Here is a 16,874-nt window from a genome sequence, read left to right as displayed (position 1 = left end):
GAGCTCCAGATGGAATAGCTGTTTTGAGGCAGGGAAGTAACATGCAGAGCATGTTCATCTGTACAGAGAGTTTTTGTTGGGAGAAAAGTCATCCCAGGCAGTCACAAATATCCTCAGCCAGCTGGAAACAGAGGAGAAGGTGCAGGCCCTCACTGTTAAGCTAACCTTTATCTCAGAGGGCTGCGTCAAACTGATGACAGCTCTGTCAATCCTGGAAGGAACCCACCATCCCACAGCAGTGTCTGCATACAATGTCATGGAGGATCTGGGCTCTTACCTAGTGAATGGAATGGCAAAAACATGTGGGTATGGTGCCAAGACAGATGAGCTATTGAGAAAGATGGGGATTGGAGAGAAGGGGTAGGTGCTTGACCATCTCCATGATGCATTCCACTTGGCCTTCAAATTCCTCAAAGCACTGGGACACACATCCAGCCAGAGAGGTCTACAGGTTGCCTAGGGTGTTCAATCCTAGGCAGGCCCCAGCCATGGAAAAGCAGATTGAAGCCTACACACAACTGAAACCCATGGCAAGCCCATCAACAGAGCACAGTGAAGAATGGATTGCCTATCAGCACTGTGTCCAGGGAGCCCTCACCTGCTTTGGAGCTTGCCGATTACTGGAGGGGCCTGAGTGCGAGATTCCCAAGAGTTGCAGAAGTGGCAGTGCCCTACATCTACTTCCCAGTCAGCTCAGTCGACTGAGAGGAGTTTCAGCAAATACAAGACTCTACTCACAGACAAGCGAGAGGCACTCACCGAGCTCAACACAAAGAGGCTGACAATCATGTACTTCAATGGAGATGTCTGTGATAGATGGAAAACTTACAATGGGCAGACATAGGAGCTCATAAGATAGCACCATAGGTTTTGCCTATTGTTGTATTATTGCCTAGATTCTTGCGTGACTCATTATTCCATTTATAACTAAAAACGTATGTGAAGCACTTTATTTTACAAAAACCAACGAATACAACGTTTTTTTTTTTTACATTAGTATAACTTCTAGGTTTTGCTTAATGCTTGCTGCAATGTTGCCTAGACTCTTGCATTACTTTTTCCATTTATAATGAAACACTTGCCTTGATAAAAAAATTGTGCAATGTGTTGCAGCATCATTACAAATTAAATTGCTGACGTTTTATTCATTCACATTTTTAGACACGCTTTCTGATAAAATACAGAATTCAGAAAAATTAAAAAGGAAAAAAAGGAATTTGGAAAAAAATAACACGGATTTCATAGGGCCCTAGTTATGGCAAGCCTAAATAAGTTCAGCAGTGAAAATGTGCTTAACAAGTCACATAATAAGTTGAACACACACTGGGTGCAATAGTGTGTAACATGATTTTTCAATGACTACCTCAGCTCTGCACCCCACACATACAATTATCTGTAAGGTCCCTCAGTTGAGCAGTGAATTTCAAACAACGATTTAGCCACAAGACCAAGGTTTTACAATGCCTCGCAAAGGGCACCTATTGGTAAAAAATAAAATAAATAAATCACTACCAAGATACAGGCGTCCTTCCTAACTCAGTTGCCGGAGAGGAAGGAAACTCCTCAGAGATTTCACAATAAGGCCGATGGTGACTTTTAAAACAGTTAAAGAATGTAATGGCTGTGATAGGAGAAGACTGAGGATGGATAAACATTGAAGTTACTCCACAATACTAACCTAATTGAAAAGAAGGAAGCCTATACAGAACAAACATTATCTGTAACAACAAAATGCTGTAACAACAAAATGTGGAATAAGTCCAGGGGTATGAATACTTTCTGAAGGCACTGTAGGTATACACGGATAGCAAATGTCAGTGGTATGGATGTCAATATCTCATTGCTCAAAGTTGAGAGATTGACTGCATCACTATTGGTCTTTGTGCGAGGTGTTGATGGGTTGAAAAGGTACCAAACTGTCTGTTCAAGCAATTGGTATCTTCCCAGTCCCCAGATCCAGAACAGAGGAACTCAGTACTTTGAAGCACCTTTGGCAGCAATTACAGCCTTGAGTCTTCTTGGGTATGACGCTACAAGCTTGGCAATCCTGTATTTGGGGAGTTTCTCCCATTCTTCTCTGCACATCCTCTCAAGCCCTGTCAGGTTGGAAGGGGAGTGTTGCTGCATAACTATTTTTAAGTCTCTCCAGAGATGTTCGATCGAGTTCAAGTCCAGGCTCTGGCTGGCCCACTCAAGGACATTGAGACTTATCCCGAAGTKACTCCTGCATGGCCTTGGCTGTGTGCTTAGGGTTGTTGTCCTGTTGGAAGGTGAACCTTCGACCCCAGTCGGAGTTCCTGAGCACTTGGAAGCAGGTTATCATCAAGGATCTCTGTACAGTTCCATCTTTCCCTTGATCCTGACTAGTCTCACAGTCCCTGCCACTTAAAAACATCCCCACAGCATGCTGCCACCACCATGCTTCACCGTAGGGATGGTGCCAGGTTCTTTCCAGATGTGACGCTTTGCATTCAGGCCAAAGATCTTGCTTTCATCAGACCAGAGAATCTTGTTTCTCATGGTCTGAGTCCTTTAGGTGCCTTTTGGCAAACTCCAAGCGGACCGTCATGTGCCTTTTACTGAGGAGTGGTTCCGTCTGGCCACTACCACAAAGGCCTGATTGGTGGAGTGCTGCAGAGATGGCTGTCCTTCTGGAAGGTTCTCCCATCTCCACAGAGGAACTCTGGAGCTTTGTCAGAGTGACCGTCAGGTTCTTGGTCACTTCCCTGATCAAGGCCCTTCTCCCCCGATTGCTCAATTTGGCCAGGCGGTAGATCCAAACTTCTTCCATTTAAGATTGATGGAGGCCACTGTGTTCTTGGGGACCTTCAATGCAGCAGAAATATTTTGGTACCCTTCCCAAGATCTGTGCCTAGATACAATCCTGTCTCGGGTCTCTACAGACAATTCCTTCGACCTCATGGCTTGGTTTTTGCTCTGAAATGCACTGTCAACTGTGGGACCTTATATAGACAGGTGTGCCTTTCCAAATCATGTCCAGTCAATTGAATGTACCACAGGTTTACTCCAATCACATTGTAGAAACATCAAGGATGATCAATGGAAATAGGATGCAGCTGAGGTATAATAGCAAAGGGTCTGAATACTTAAGTAAATAAGGTATCTGTTTTTATTCGTAATAAATGTACAAACATTTCTAAAAACCTGTTTTCACTTTGTCATGGTGTATTTTGTGTAGATTGATGAATGAAAAATGTTATTTAAATCGATTTTAGAATAAGGCTGTAACATAACAAAATGTGGAAAAAGGGGTCTGAATACTTTCCGAATGCACTGTACAATGTAGCATAAACTAGGCTCTTCAACCAGGGACCACACCCATACTATATACCATACCCTCAGTATAACATTAAGCGCTCTCTCCATCTCAACAAAGGCTCTAAACAATAAGGGGGAGAGGGAGTATGAGAGAGAGCAAGAGCGTGTACACAAGAGAGAAGGAGAGAGAGCAAGTGGGGGCCTGCAGCAGCAGGATCTAGTGCCAGTTGCCATGGTGACCCCAGTTGAGCCTAGTAAAGGTATTTCTTGGATCACATGTCTGACATGTCCTTAATCCCAGCAGTAAAAAGGGGCCAGAGGGTAGGATCAACTTTCTCCTCAAAAACCAAAGGGAAGGGGGGAACTGGAAGAAGCAGCAGCATTTAGGGATGGGCCACAACTATCTAATTGAGACAGGCTAAAACATAAAAGGGGTCCACCACACTCTGTGTGGGGTCATGATCTTGCTTAGGTTTTTTCCCTTCTAAAGTCTATCAAGCTGATAAGGCTATGTCAACATTCCAGCTATCAATCTAGCTGCAGACGGCTCTTAAATATCCCATTGACTTGTCGCGGTTGTGGAGCGAAGTCAATCCAGTCTTATGATTACAATTGGGATCACAAACAGCAACAAGTTGCAGCATTGGCCTCACTATTGAGGAGCAGACATACTTTGCATACCCTTATTTTTTTTATTTCTTCCAAAATCGGAGAATCAAGTGGGAAGCATTGAGTCAATGTCTAATTGAGGCCAACGTCTAGTTTATGTATTTCAAAATCAAGAGTCATCTAAATGCATACCCTGTGTCACAGTGGGACCTAAATTAACATTGTCTACAGTCATTCCATCACGATTTACATTCATTAAGGGATATCTGTGTGTAACTAAAAATACAGGTGAATAGACAGTCAGTCAAACCACAGTAGTAAGCTTTCCATGAGGAAGTTGTGGCTCAGATAATCCTTCTGCTTCCATGGTTGGATTAAGATGAATTAGGGACCATATTTTCAGAAAGCAACCCAGCTGGAATAGTCCTGCTGGCATGCTTTCTTTCAACCATTTGGAAAAATTGATTGACAACCCTGAAAATCAACTTAATTACACAAAATCATGAAAGGGATTTTGTCCGAGAAGTAAGCATGCAACACAGGGTTTGAACAACAAAAAAGTGCTTGAGTCTATGAGCACAGGACTGCCTCCAAAAACTGAACTCATTGGCTCCAGTCTATAGAACCTGCTCTGGCTTCCAGATAGGAAGCAATATGCRGCGTGAATGACTGTTGGGATTTCCTGCTCTCGCCAGAGTGATGGTTGAGTGCAGCACAGAGATCCCAGTGAAAGCAGGGAGATGGCGTAAGCAGAAAGACCACTCTCTTGGTGGCCAGTCTCCCCCCACTGATATGACCGACGGAGTGAGTGAAGGGTTGATCGTGACAACAGACAGGAATTGCATGAAGTGATAGAACACAGGGTCTATTAGCAAACCCAAAAGTTGGAAGGGATAACCTTTAAAAAACMTTCAGCAATGGCCAACATTTCCATCTAAACCCCTCTCTCTGTATAGTGCCTCTAAACCCCTCTATGTCTGAGGAGAGTCTGAATTAGGGTAGCCATGGCAGCTCTGGGTTTTGAGTCCTCTACTAAGTGTCAGTGTCTTTTCTGCTTTGACTGACAGTGCCACAAACCTCAGTACAGGAAGCAGATCTCACAGTTCAAGGAATCCACTGGGAAACAGTTTTCCCATGCGGCCCCACCATTCAATGACTTGTCTCCTTTAAAGACTTCTCATTTTGAGGAGGGCCTTTTCAACCCAATCCTCCTCAAAGAGAAACAAGCCACAAATACTGAAGAGTAAGCAACAAAAAAAATGTTTTTAAAGGAACATGCATAAAACATGACAATTTCCACGTAATAAGCAATTTTGTTTTCCACCCATGACAAAAAGAATGTGACCAAATAATTCTGCCGTGATTGTTTGTGAACAGCTGAAGCAATCAGTCACCCAGCAGGGAAGCATGAGGAAGGTGATGCACTCCCAAGTAGTGTAGAGAGGGGGGCTGGAAGAAAAGCAGAGGGGGCCCTAAATAATACCTGGCCATTTGGTGATTGAAAACTGGGTGGAGAGAACGCATCAAGCTCCCAACTCCACTGGCAATATATCCCCCAGTCTCTCATTATAGCTGTAAGAATATACACTGTTTTCTCAGAAACCCTCTCTCTTTGGTTTAGGAAGGGCTCCAAATGGACTCATGGGTGTTTTTATTTTTTAACAGCTAATTTATAGTTTCCTGGTAGTTTACTCATCCATCTGACCAAAAAACAAACACATTTTCATTACAAAAGAGGAGAGGAGCAGGGACTACTAGCTAGGTAGTGAAGCTGCCTGYGCCTGAGGCTACAGATGGGAGGCATTTACTCCCTCCCCTCTCTGTATTGGGATAAACACAACCCTGCCTAGTTTATTTAGAAGGCGTACAGCCCAAGATACCCTCGTTCATAATTACTTTAATTATAATGCTGGGCTTTATTATATTCCTTTTGCAGCACTCTACTTCCGACTGCTGAGTGTAAGCATCCAGAACTATACACCCACAAATCCAGGCAGCCATTACACTATTGGAATTGATCCAAAATACACATTTTTCAGGATTCTGTTTCAGTGACCCTTTTCCTTTTTTTCAGCCGAGCTTGTGCAACTATTAGGTTGCCTTTTCGTAGGCAACCTATAAACATAGCTATTTCAGTGCTACAACAATATAACATAGCAGATACTGAGAGCCATGTCAAACTAGATCCAGTTAGGCTCATTACATCTACATCATACAGGGAATTGGGTGGGGGCTGCACTGAGACTACAAAGAAACTTAAAACACTGGAAAAGACTAGATTATAGTACAACTATAGAGACCCGAGGAATAAAAGCATTACAGGTAAGATGGAGTGCTTGTAAAATAAAATTACAGATTTAGACCATTGTTTATGTTGGTAACTACATCTTCTGAAGTACATTAATAATAAAAAAGGGCAGCATATGACCCATTTCAAAAGGGTCTGGGATAAGAGCCAGTCAAATATATTGTGGTTAATTTTGACCACAAAAACATGATCAGGAGAAATGTGACAAGTAGACATACAATTTAGGTGATGGACTGGCGCCATATTTAAAAATAAAAATAATAAAATAATGTTTTTTTAAAGGGCCAGGGAGGGGAGCCTTACCTTCATCTGGGATGGCAGGTCGGGCCTGGGAGAGTAAAATCTGGGCAAGAAAGGCCAGAACCACCAGCATACTCTGTACCGCCAACATCCTGTGGGGTGTGCTACAGCTGTTGACTACTCTGTGACTGGAACTCCATCCGGACCTCTGGGGCATCAGCACTGAGCCATTCACTGTGCCAAACTGGAGGAACAAACAACAAGGTGAAACTATGCTCACATGACATGTGAAACACAAAATGCAAAGTTATGATTTGAGAGCCTTGCATGAAAACCCACGAGACCTAAACTGAGAGTTGGGCTTACCGCATGCTTCCCAGTCGAAAACAGATTGCACATATATGAAGACGAAATTGTGTTACTTCTTTTGTTTTGGTGTTTTTTTCCCGGGTGTTTGAACATTTTTTCTTGATGCAAGCCAAAGTTCGGTAGCTGTAGTCTACGCCCCTTCGTTGGTGATTGGGCAACAGTAGGAATTCTTCAATGAAGTGTTTGTTTTTATTCAGCGACAGACGACTAGTTTTCATGCAAATTCTTTCACTTGAGAAATACTGCACCAAAACGTCTTAGATGTAAAATTGCTTGACTAAGACCTCCTCGGCAAAAACATCAAAATGAATGACAGATTTCTTGATTTATCTTAGACTGATTCTGACTATTGAGGAAGAGTTACTGTATGTTGAGTACGGCATCTCATCTCAAACCGTAATATTGCCAATGTTTTTTCTCATTTTTCAAGCAAAGGTATTTTAAGGGAGTATACAAAAACAGACGTTCACGTCACCTAGTTGAGTTCTGTTAGGAGCAAACTGAACCTGTATGCAGATGCCTTTAGCTAACGTGTTGTTCATGTGAAACAAACACCTAGAAAGACTAACGCTGCACCAGAGAATTATACTGAACGAAAATATAAAAACAACATGCAACAACTTCAAATATTTTACTGAGTTTCGGTTCATATAAGGAAATCAGTCAATTGAAATGAATTAGGCCCTAATCTATGGATTTCACATGACTGGGAATACACATAAGCATCTGTTGATCACAGATGGCCATTTTCTTTTAAGGTCTCACAATGGGCCTCAGGATCGTCACGTATTTCTGTGCATTCAAATTTCCATAGATAAAATGCAATCGTGTTCGTTGTCTGTAGCTTATGCCTGCCTATATCATAACCCCAATGCCACCATGGGGCACTCCGTTCACATTAGCAAACCGCTCACCCACACGACGCCATACACTTGGTCTGCGGTTGTGAGGCCGGTTGGACGTACTACCAAATTCTCTAAAACGGAGGCGGCTTAAAGCAGAGAAATGAACATAAAATTCTCTGGCAACAGCTCTGTTGGACATTCCTGTTGTCAGGATGCCTATTGCACGCCTCCTCAAAACTTGAGACACCTTTGGCATTGTGTTGTGACAAAACTGCACATTTTAGAGTGGCTTTTTATTGTTCACAGCACAAGGGGCACCTGTGTAATGATTAGGGATGCACAAAATATCGGTGAACATATTGGAATCGGACAATATTAGCTAAAAATTCCAACATCGTATCGGCCTGATGTCTAGTGCAAACCTGATGTCAAAGCTGACGTGCATACCTATATAACGTAGGTACATGACGTAATGACCAAGTAAAATTTTGCCCTACACGTGCAACACAGCATTCCTAACCTAGCCCACAATGTCTGCTGTGTGCATCCAGTCGTCAAAAAGTCGAGCAGTCATTTGAAAGATTAAGAACATTTCAGAGAGGCAACTCAAACGCCAAGATAATGGAATTCCTTGCCCTTGACAATCAACCGTTCTCTGTCGTGGGTGATGTTGGCTTTCACAACTGGTCGAGCACCGGTACACACTATCAAGTGCGCTATTTTTCAGATGTTGCCCTACCGGAGTCACAGTGATATCGTCACTGCATACTATGGAACACCGTTTGGGTCTTTGCGTGTCAAAAAAAAAGAAACGTGTTAAATAAGCTTTTAAATTTGACACGTCAAATAACACAGTTCTATTATAGAATGTTGTGTGTTCTGAATTTGCACGAGTAAGCCAAGTGCCACCACTATTATCAGTAGCACTGTCAAAGCTGTACGAAAAAGTCAGCAAACACCGGCCACGAACGATGTGTTTACAATACTGCGTTGGTAATAAAGCATTATTTGTTCGACCGCAACTTCTGGGGTAGCTAGCTAGCTTTAGCTTGGTACCTAGCTAGCACTAATACAACCAGCCTGAAAACAATGACCATTAGAAACTGCAGTCATTTTCATTATTCTTAGTAACAATTTAGGAATCCTTGTGAGTAAGTATTAGCTAGGTAGCCACTTGTTCACCTATTGAAATTGAAAATAAATAGCTAGCCAGCTACTTAACCCTGTTGACCAAAACGAACGTTATAAGCAGCCAGCTAGCTTCATCTGGCTAGAAAGGCTCGACCGGATCGAAGCTAGCCACAATACGGATTATGCACAATAGTGGAATTTGCGGTTTTCCTTCAACATAAAAGTACCTCTTTGAAAGTGATGCAGAAGGTTACAATTGGTGGAATCATGCCATATTTAGACTAGATAATGTTAAACAAGGTTGGAATGTGAAGCAATGAAATGGGGTATCAGTCTACTCCAGTGGCCGCCAACCGGTCGATGAATCTTCAAGGCATTCCTAGTCGATCACCAAATATTTCTGTAGAAAAGTCAACGAACGACAAAGGCTTGCGCTCCTTTTTTAAAATTATTTTGAGCTGTTGCCGGTAGGTGCACTTGATTCAAAAGTCCTACGCACCAGGTAAGAAAAGTGTTCCCATGAGACAAACACCGCCTGCCCGGCGGACAGGCAAATCTGTGACTAAATCGAGTGCACCTACTGCGCTGCCCAATCGGATTGCTCAAATCACTGTGGCTACAAAGCTTCCATGACCCAGGCCAAAGCCAAGTTTAATAGGCTACTAGCCTACGTAAGATTTAATCACTTTTAAAACCATGACCACAGAGAGACTGTCAACGAATACAGCAGAGAGCTGCCGTTTATATGAGTGAGTTCATGTTTAAGTTTATAAATCAGCACGGTCACTGTTTATATTCAACACTATTACAAAACACGCTTCTCTGTACTTCCGCTCGGGCTGCAGCTGCAATGAATGAGTAGCCAAGTATCGAAAGCCCTACGTTTTATTATTATTAGCAGCTTGTGTCGATTTTAATATTAAGGAATATTTAACTTTCTCTGGTCAGGAACAACATGAATTTGTGCATGAGGCAGATGCGGTGCGACTTGAGTTTCGCCATCAGGTGGAAGACGGTGTCCCCTCTCTCTGGTCAGTCTCACCGGAGGAAAGGAAGGTGAGAGCAGGGACCGTGAGAGGCGGTTGGGAAAAAATTGTTTAGCGGTCATCCAACTCGGAAACTTGGGAATCTTTCTAGAGCTCCGACTTTTCGACCTGAAGATCACTGATGTTGTGATTTGACCTCGTTGACCATCAGATGCAGGTACCATCAGTCCAGTAAAATTAAAGGATATTATTTAAATTCATGCTCCACAGTGCCTCAAGTGCTAAACCAACTGATCTAATTTGTTATTAAAGCTCGAGTTTTGAAATATATGGTCTGATTAACAATATTGGCAGGCCACTCATATAGCCAATATGCTGTGATAATGTATTATGCCTACTGCCCAAACCTCATTCCTACAAAACTGTTTGTGAGGTTATTGTAAAAAAAWATATATAATCTGATCAGTAGATCTCAGCTTGCTTTTTGACTGCAAAAGTTATCTTGACTCAGAAAAGGTTGGTGACCACTGGTCTACTCGGTGACACCCACAGAAAACTGAAGYGTTTACGCAAATATTAGCGTTGTAGCTCTTATCGCAGGATTGTGACTGTGTGAAATCACCTCCCAGTCAGCCTATTGTGTGTATTGACATTCATATTGCACTGTACAGCTTTACCTAAGGATTGGGGATCAATTAAAATGTGGTATCAGTCTACTCAATAACCAAGATATTTTTTCCCAACGTCCTCCTCAGAGTTAGACTCCAAAACATCCACACAGTATTGTTTTTCCTTGGGAATAGTGTTCAATACACAGATTGACAATAAATGTGGCTCAATTCACAGTTGTTTCAGAGTCACGCAATAAGAGCTACYACGCTAATGTTCTCTGGGTGTCACTGAGTAGACTGATACCCCATGTCATTGATCCACAATCCATAGGTAAGGCTGTACAGTGAAATAAGTATGCCCCCAATGCAATTCTAAAGAATAATACATCCAGTGTGATTTCAACAGATTGTCAAGTTAACAAAATTGTCTTTCGTTCATTTTATATAACATTCCAACCTCGTTTAGCGTGATCTATTCAATTATGGCATAATTCTAGTATTTGTATTAATTTGCATCACTGTCAATGACATAGCCTTCAAAATAAAAGTAACTGCAAAGTCCACTATTGTGGCTAGCTTCACATAGATGGGTTCGACCACCATTAAAGCAAAGGGTTATTTTAGATGACACCTAGCTATAAAGTTAGCTAGCTAACTATAGCTACTGAAACAGATGTCGTTTTGCTATGTTTGGGGGAAGAACATTGTAGGTGCACTGTAGGTGCGCGAGACAACTTTACCAGCATCATAGCACACGTATCGATGAATCTTTGTGACATATGAAATACAAGTGAGTGTAATCAATGTGTAATAACGAAGTAAAAAAAATATGAACGCATTAAATTATGTAACGTGCCGTCATATTCAGTCAACAAGCTTGTTTGACATGTCAAATAGTGTTATTTGACATGTATCTTTTTTGACATGCAAAGACCCAAACGGCTTTCCATAGAAATCCTGGTTGAGAATGAAATCTGAACGAAACAGCACAGCAAGTAAGTGAAAGAAATAGGTTTTGATTATGTTTTTCTGGTAATGGGGACATACATAAATGCCAACAAAATTACTTTTTGGTCAGTGTGGTGTGTGTGTAACCTTTATTTAACTAGGCAAGTCAGATAAGAACAAATTCTTATTTACAATGACGGCCTGCCCCGGTCGACGCTGGGCCAATTGTGCACCGCCCTATGGATCTCCCAATCACGGCCGGATGTGATACAGCCTGGATTCGAACCAGGGACTGTAGTGACACCTCTTGCACTGAGATGCAGTGCCTTAGACCACTGCGTCCATGTGTGTGCGTTGACTATTTAACTGTACTAGAATGATTAAAAAGGTCACTAACATTTTAAATAAATCGGTACAGTTTTTTGAGCAAGAGAAATATCGGAATCGGCCAAAAATGTAATCTCAGTGCATCACTAGTAATGATCATGCTGTTTAAATCAGCTTCTTGATATGCCCCACCTGTCAGGTGGATGGATTATCTTGGCAAAGGAGAAATGCTCACTTATTGGGATGTAAACAAATTTGTGTACAAAATTTGAGAGAAATAAGCTTTGTGTGTATGATTTTTTGGGGGGATCTTTCACTTCAGCCCCCGAAACATGGGACAAACACTTTACATGTTGCATTTATATTTTTGTTCAGTGTAACAAGTACAGCAGATTGTCCATTGTTCTTTGATAAAAATGTTGGTTTTTGAATTTCAAGGTTGGTGTTTGCATTTTTTGCATGTGCAGATACTCCCTGTGTGATAAGAAAATACAAAGCATGTATCAGATTGTTTTGGAATACCTGAACAAACAAGTGAAATTGTATTCCCTAGTTCTAAAGAGTTGTTTAAGTATTTATGCAAGAGTAGCTAAAACACCTTTCTTTACAAGCAGTAACTTTAAATAAGCTTGTTCTAAAAAAGGCAACAATGTGAGTGCTACAAAGTCATCTTTGTTGCCATGATACAACAAGGAGGAAACAATTAAGAAGAATAAAGAAAGGATACAAAAAGACAAGAGATAACTGGGCAGGCAGAGCTCATGTCACAGACTAGCTCCCCCATGGCTATTGATGGCAAATTGAAGATGGGGACGTGTGCTGTACATGGGCACACTGCTGTGGGTGACCCTCACATGCATATCTGCTCGCCCCTACACCCTGCAGCATCTGGCTCAAGAGATTAACGCTTGCCCCTCACCCCCATAATCCCGAGGCATTTGTTAAGGACCCAAAAACTCAGGGCTGCTACGTGACACCCCTGTAGAAAGGCCGCCAAGCCATAACAATTATTATTTTTTATTTATTACACTCGCAGATCTATCACCCAACAGTTGGTTTGGCCCCAACCCCAACGCAATCTCCAATCACAATTTGTTCTCATCCCTGTCAAGTTGTTGTAGGGTGCTGGATTCTGAGAACACGCCTAATCGAAAACAATGAAGTCTACATACATTTTGTCAGTAACAAGCATTAGCAGTAACAAGCATTAGCATCTTTGGAATTAAATCAGCAATATACATGAGATAGGATGCATATATGAACATAGTCTACATAGTTCACTGATGTAAAAGCCTGTAGGAGTAATCCAAAATCTATAGATCCAAACAAACAAAAAATCTATGGGAAACATCCAGGGGAGGTCAGGTCATCCATATGAGTTAACAGATTGGCTGTCTAACAGGCAACAATGATGGGAAAAGTCTGAATGGTCTTCATGAGTGTTCTCCACTTAAACATGTTCCTTGTACTGTCGTCAAAATAAATTCAATTTCACTTTCCAAGAATGGCCTAGTGTTCCGGCACAGACCCGTAAGCAGTGAGTCAGTGCCTGGTCAGGCTCCAAGAATCCACTTCAACTGCCAAACAGAAGGAAGTCCGCACAGCACACGGCCAACCACGTTCCCCGAGCTCTCATCACTACACAACCATTTAGACAACGCTCCATGATGAGGGAACCAATAATGTCGTCAGAGTGTGAAATATCACGCAACGCCCAAGTTTGTCAAGTGCAAACTGCATTTTTACTGTAGGCCTATGCTAAGAACATACCGCACAAAACACACAAATGGTTAAATGAATGTTTTCTGAATATTATAAATTTTACCCCCTTTTCTCCCCAATTTTCGTGGTATCCAATCGCTAGTAATTACTATCTTGTCTCATCGCTACAAGTCCCGTACGGGCTCGGGAGAGACGAAGGTCGAAAGTCATGCGTCCTCCGAAGCACAACCCAACCAAGCCGCACTGCTTCTTAACACAGCGCGCCTCCAACCCGGAAGCCAGCRGCACCAARGTGTCGGAGGAAACACCGTGCACCRGSCCCCCTTGGTTAGCGCGCACTGCGCCCGGCCCGCCACAGGAGTCGCTGGAGCGCGATGAGASAAGGATATCCCTACTGGCCAAACCCTCCCTAACCCGGACGACGCTAGGCCAATTGTGCGTCGCCCCCACGGACCCCCCGGTCGCAGCCGGCTGCGACAGAGCCTGGGCGCGAACCCAGAGACTCTGGTGGCACAGCTAGCGCTGCGATGCAGTGCCCTAGACCACTGCGCCACCCGGGAGGCCCCAAAAAGGGATTATTGACATGTATAAACATTGTTAATTTGTGGTCCACTAGACTCCTCAGGTACATTGAGAAAAGCACACAAAATAAAGACGTTCAGTTCATTTATTCTCACCATCTCCTACAACTACGGAGAATACTAGATATTGACATATGCATTACGCATCTGCAGCACCGCTTGACTCGTGTAAAATACCCTCATCTCATAGATGTTGTGCAACATTAGGGTTTGGAAATAAATACAGTCACAAGAGATGTGGTCTCTGGCAGTTGACACTAGGATTGTTATATGTGTTCTTGAAATGAGGCCGTAAGGCTGCTAGAATACAATTACACTAAAAGTAAGTAGACACTTATCCAAGTAAACAAAAAAAAATTCTCTCAAACAATAGCTGTAGGGTCCCTGCTTATCATGTCACATAGCCTCTACTGAACATACAATCACACTGAATCCACACGGAGTCACATTTGAGACGGAGATGAGCTGCTGGATCAATGTGTAATGCAGGTCACAAGAGTTGTGAGTTTTGATAAGAGACAGAGAAATCTGAAAATTGCAAATGTTTTAGCAATCAGAATGCGAAGAGATCTGCCTTCACAAAGCATGACTAAGTCACTTTGGATAAAAGGGTCTGCTAAATGGCATATTTTTATCATATAAAGTTGAATTTAAAACATGTAGAGAGACAGGGTATAAGCCCAAGCATGGCCCCGTAATTACTGTATCCATCCATGCATACAATTCCTTAGCTCTGTTAGATTCTGTAGTCCAACCCCACTCATTTCTCCCCTCCCAGAGCCAGTCTACGGAGCAGAGACACCAAGCTTCTCTCCATGGGAGTTCAATTTAGGGGACTTACTCAGTTTGCCCATTCCACCCAGTTAAGCTGCTTTCACAAGTCGGCAGCAGTCAGATGTGTTTAGTCTGCTTTTCACCATTAAGTATGCCATTGCCCCGACTGTTGATCTGGCTGTGTTAGAACTACAAGACAGATTTTATAGCTATTTAAACTCTTGTAAGAATGTTTCAGATGAACTACATGTTCACTCATTAGATGGTTCTCCAATTGAACATCTTCCGGCATATAAATACTTAGGCACTTGGATTGATTTGACATTTAAAAAAATTATAAACATATGAGATGGTTAAGAAGCTAAGATTGAAAGTTGGCTATTTCTACAGAAACAGATCGTGCCTTTCTCTAAGCAGTAGGAAGCAGATAATTCAGTCAATCTTTTCATCTGTTCTTTATTATGGTGATATTATTTATCAAAGTGCAGCTGCTACTACTCAAACCACTGGACCACCAGCGACTTAATGCCATTTGTTTCGTCACAGGTGACAGTTTCGATACACTGCATCAAAAGGTTGGCTGGACTTCGCTAAAAGACCCACAGATCTATACATTAATCCCTATTTGTTTAAAAATTCCATCTAACTAGGTAAATCTGCACCCTTTGCCTTGATGACCGATTTACACACTTGGCATTCTCTCAACCAGCTTCACATGGAATGCAGTCTTAAAGGAATTCCCACATATGCTGAGCACTTGTTGGCTGCTTTTCCTTCCCCCTGCAGTCCACCTCACCCCAAACCATCTCAATTGGGGTGAGGTTGGGTGATTGTGGAGGCCAGGTCATCTGATGCAGCACTCCATCACTCTCCTTCTTGGTCAAATAACCCTTACACAGCCTGGAGGTGTGTTGGGTCATTGTCTTGTTGAAAAACAAATGATAGTGGGAGTAAGGGCAAACCAGATGGGTTGGCATATCGCTGCAGAATGCTGTGGTAGCCATGCTGGTTAAGTGTGCCTTCAATCCTACATAAATCACCGACAGTGTCACCAGCAAAGCACGCCCACACCACTGCTCCATGCTTCACGGTGGGAACCACACATGCGGCGATCATCCTTTCACCTACTCTGCGTCTCACAAAGACACGGCGGCTGGAACCAAAAATCTAAAATGTGGACTCATCAGACCAAAAGGACATATTTCCACCGGCCTAATGTTATTGCTCGTGTTTCTTGGCCCAAGCCAGCATATTTTTCTTATTGATGGCCTGTAGTAGTGGTTTCTTTGCAGCAATTCGACCATGAATACCTGATTCACGCAGTCTCCTCTGAACAGTTGATGTTGGGCTGTCTATTACTCTATGAAGCATTTATTTGGGCTGCAATTTGAGGTGCAGTTAATTCGAATTAAATTATCCTCTGCAGCAGAGGTAACTCTGAATATTCCTTTCCTGTTGTGGTCCGCACGATAACCAGTTTCCACAAATTAACAAGGCACACCTGTTAATTGAAATGCATTCCAGGTGACGACCTCATGAAGCTGGTTGAAAGAACGCAGAGTGTGCAAAGCTGTCATCAAGGCAAAGGGTGGCTTTGAAGAATCTCAAATATAAAACATTTTGATTTAACACTTTTGGTTACTACATATGTGTTATTTCATAGTTTTGATGTCTTCACTATTTTCATAGGAAAAAGTAAAAATAAAGAAAAACCCTGGAATGAGTGAGTAGGTGTGTCCAAACTTTTGATGGTACATGCATACACACACACATATATATACACACACACACAGTTGAAGTCAGAAGTATACATACACTTAGGTTGGAGTCATTAAAACTCATTTTTCAACCACTCCACAAAAGTCTTGTTAACAAACTATAGTTTTGGCAAGTGGGTTAGGACATCTACTTTGTGCATGACACAAGTCATTTTCCCAACAATTGCTTACAGATTATTTCACTTATAATTAATGTCACTGTATTAATGTCACTGTATCACAATTCCAGTGGGTCAGAAGTTTACTGTGCCTTTAAACAGCTTGGAAAATTCCAGTAAATGATGTCATGGCTTTAGAGGCTTCTGACAGGCTAATTGACATCATTTGAGTCAATTGGAGGTGTACCTGTGGATGTATTTCAAGGCC

At 42.2% G+C, this 16,874-nt stretch overlaps 1 protein-coding gene across 9 annotated transcripts in view; it reads right to left on the bottom strand.

Moving 5' to 3' along the window:
- The window catches only part of LOC111974100 (fibroblast growth factor receptor 1-A), a 42,990-nt gene that overhangs the window by 21,647 nt on the left and 4,469 nt on the right, over positions 1–16,874 (bottom strand). For all 9 annotated transcript variants that reach the window (XM_024001679.2, XM_024001669.2, XM_024001675.2 and 6 more), the window contains exon 2: positions 6,500–6,680. In XM_024001679.2, the coding sequence (XP_023857447.1) occupies positions 6,500–6,653 (154 nt within the window). In that variant the 5' untranslated portion in view covers positions 6,654–6,680. The remainder of the gene's footprint in view (positions 1–6,499; positions 6,681–16,874) is intronic.

This window comes from Salvelinus sp. IW2-2015, linkage group LG15 (genome assembly GCF_002910315.2).
Source record: "Salvelinus sp. IW2-2015 linkage group LG15, ASM291031v2, whole genome shotgun sequence".
Taxonomy (NCBI): domain Eukaryota; kingdom Metazoa; phylum Chordata; class Actinopteri; order Salmoniformes; family Salmonidae; genus Salvelinus; species Salvelinus sp. IW2-2015.
The sequence above is the reverse complement of the archived record's forward strand: the minus strand, read 5'-3'. Positions and strand labels throughout refer to the sequence as shown.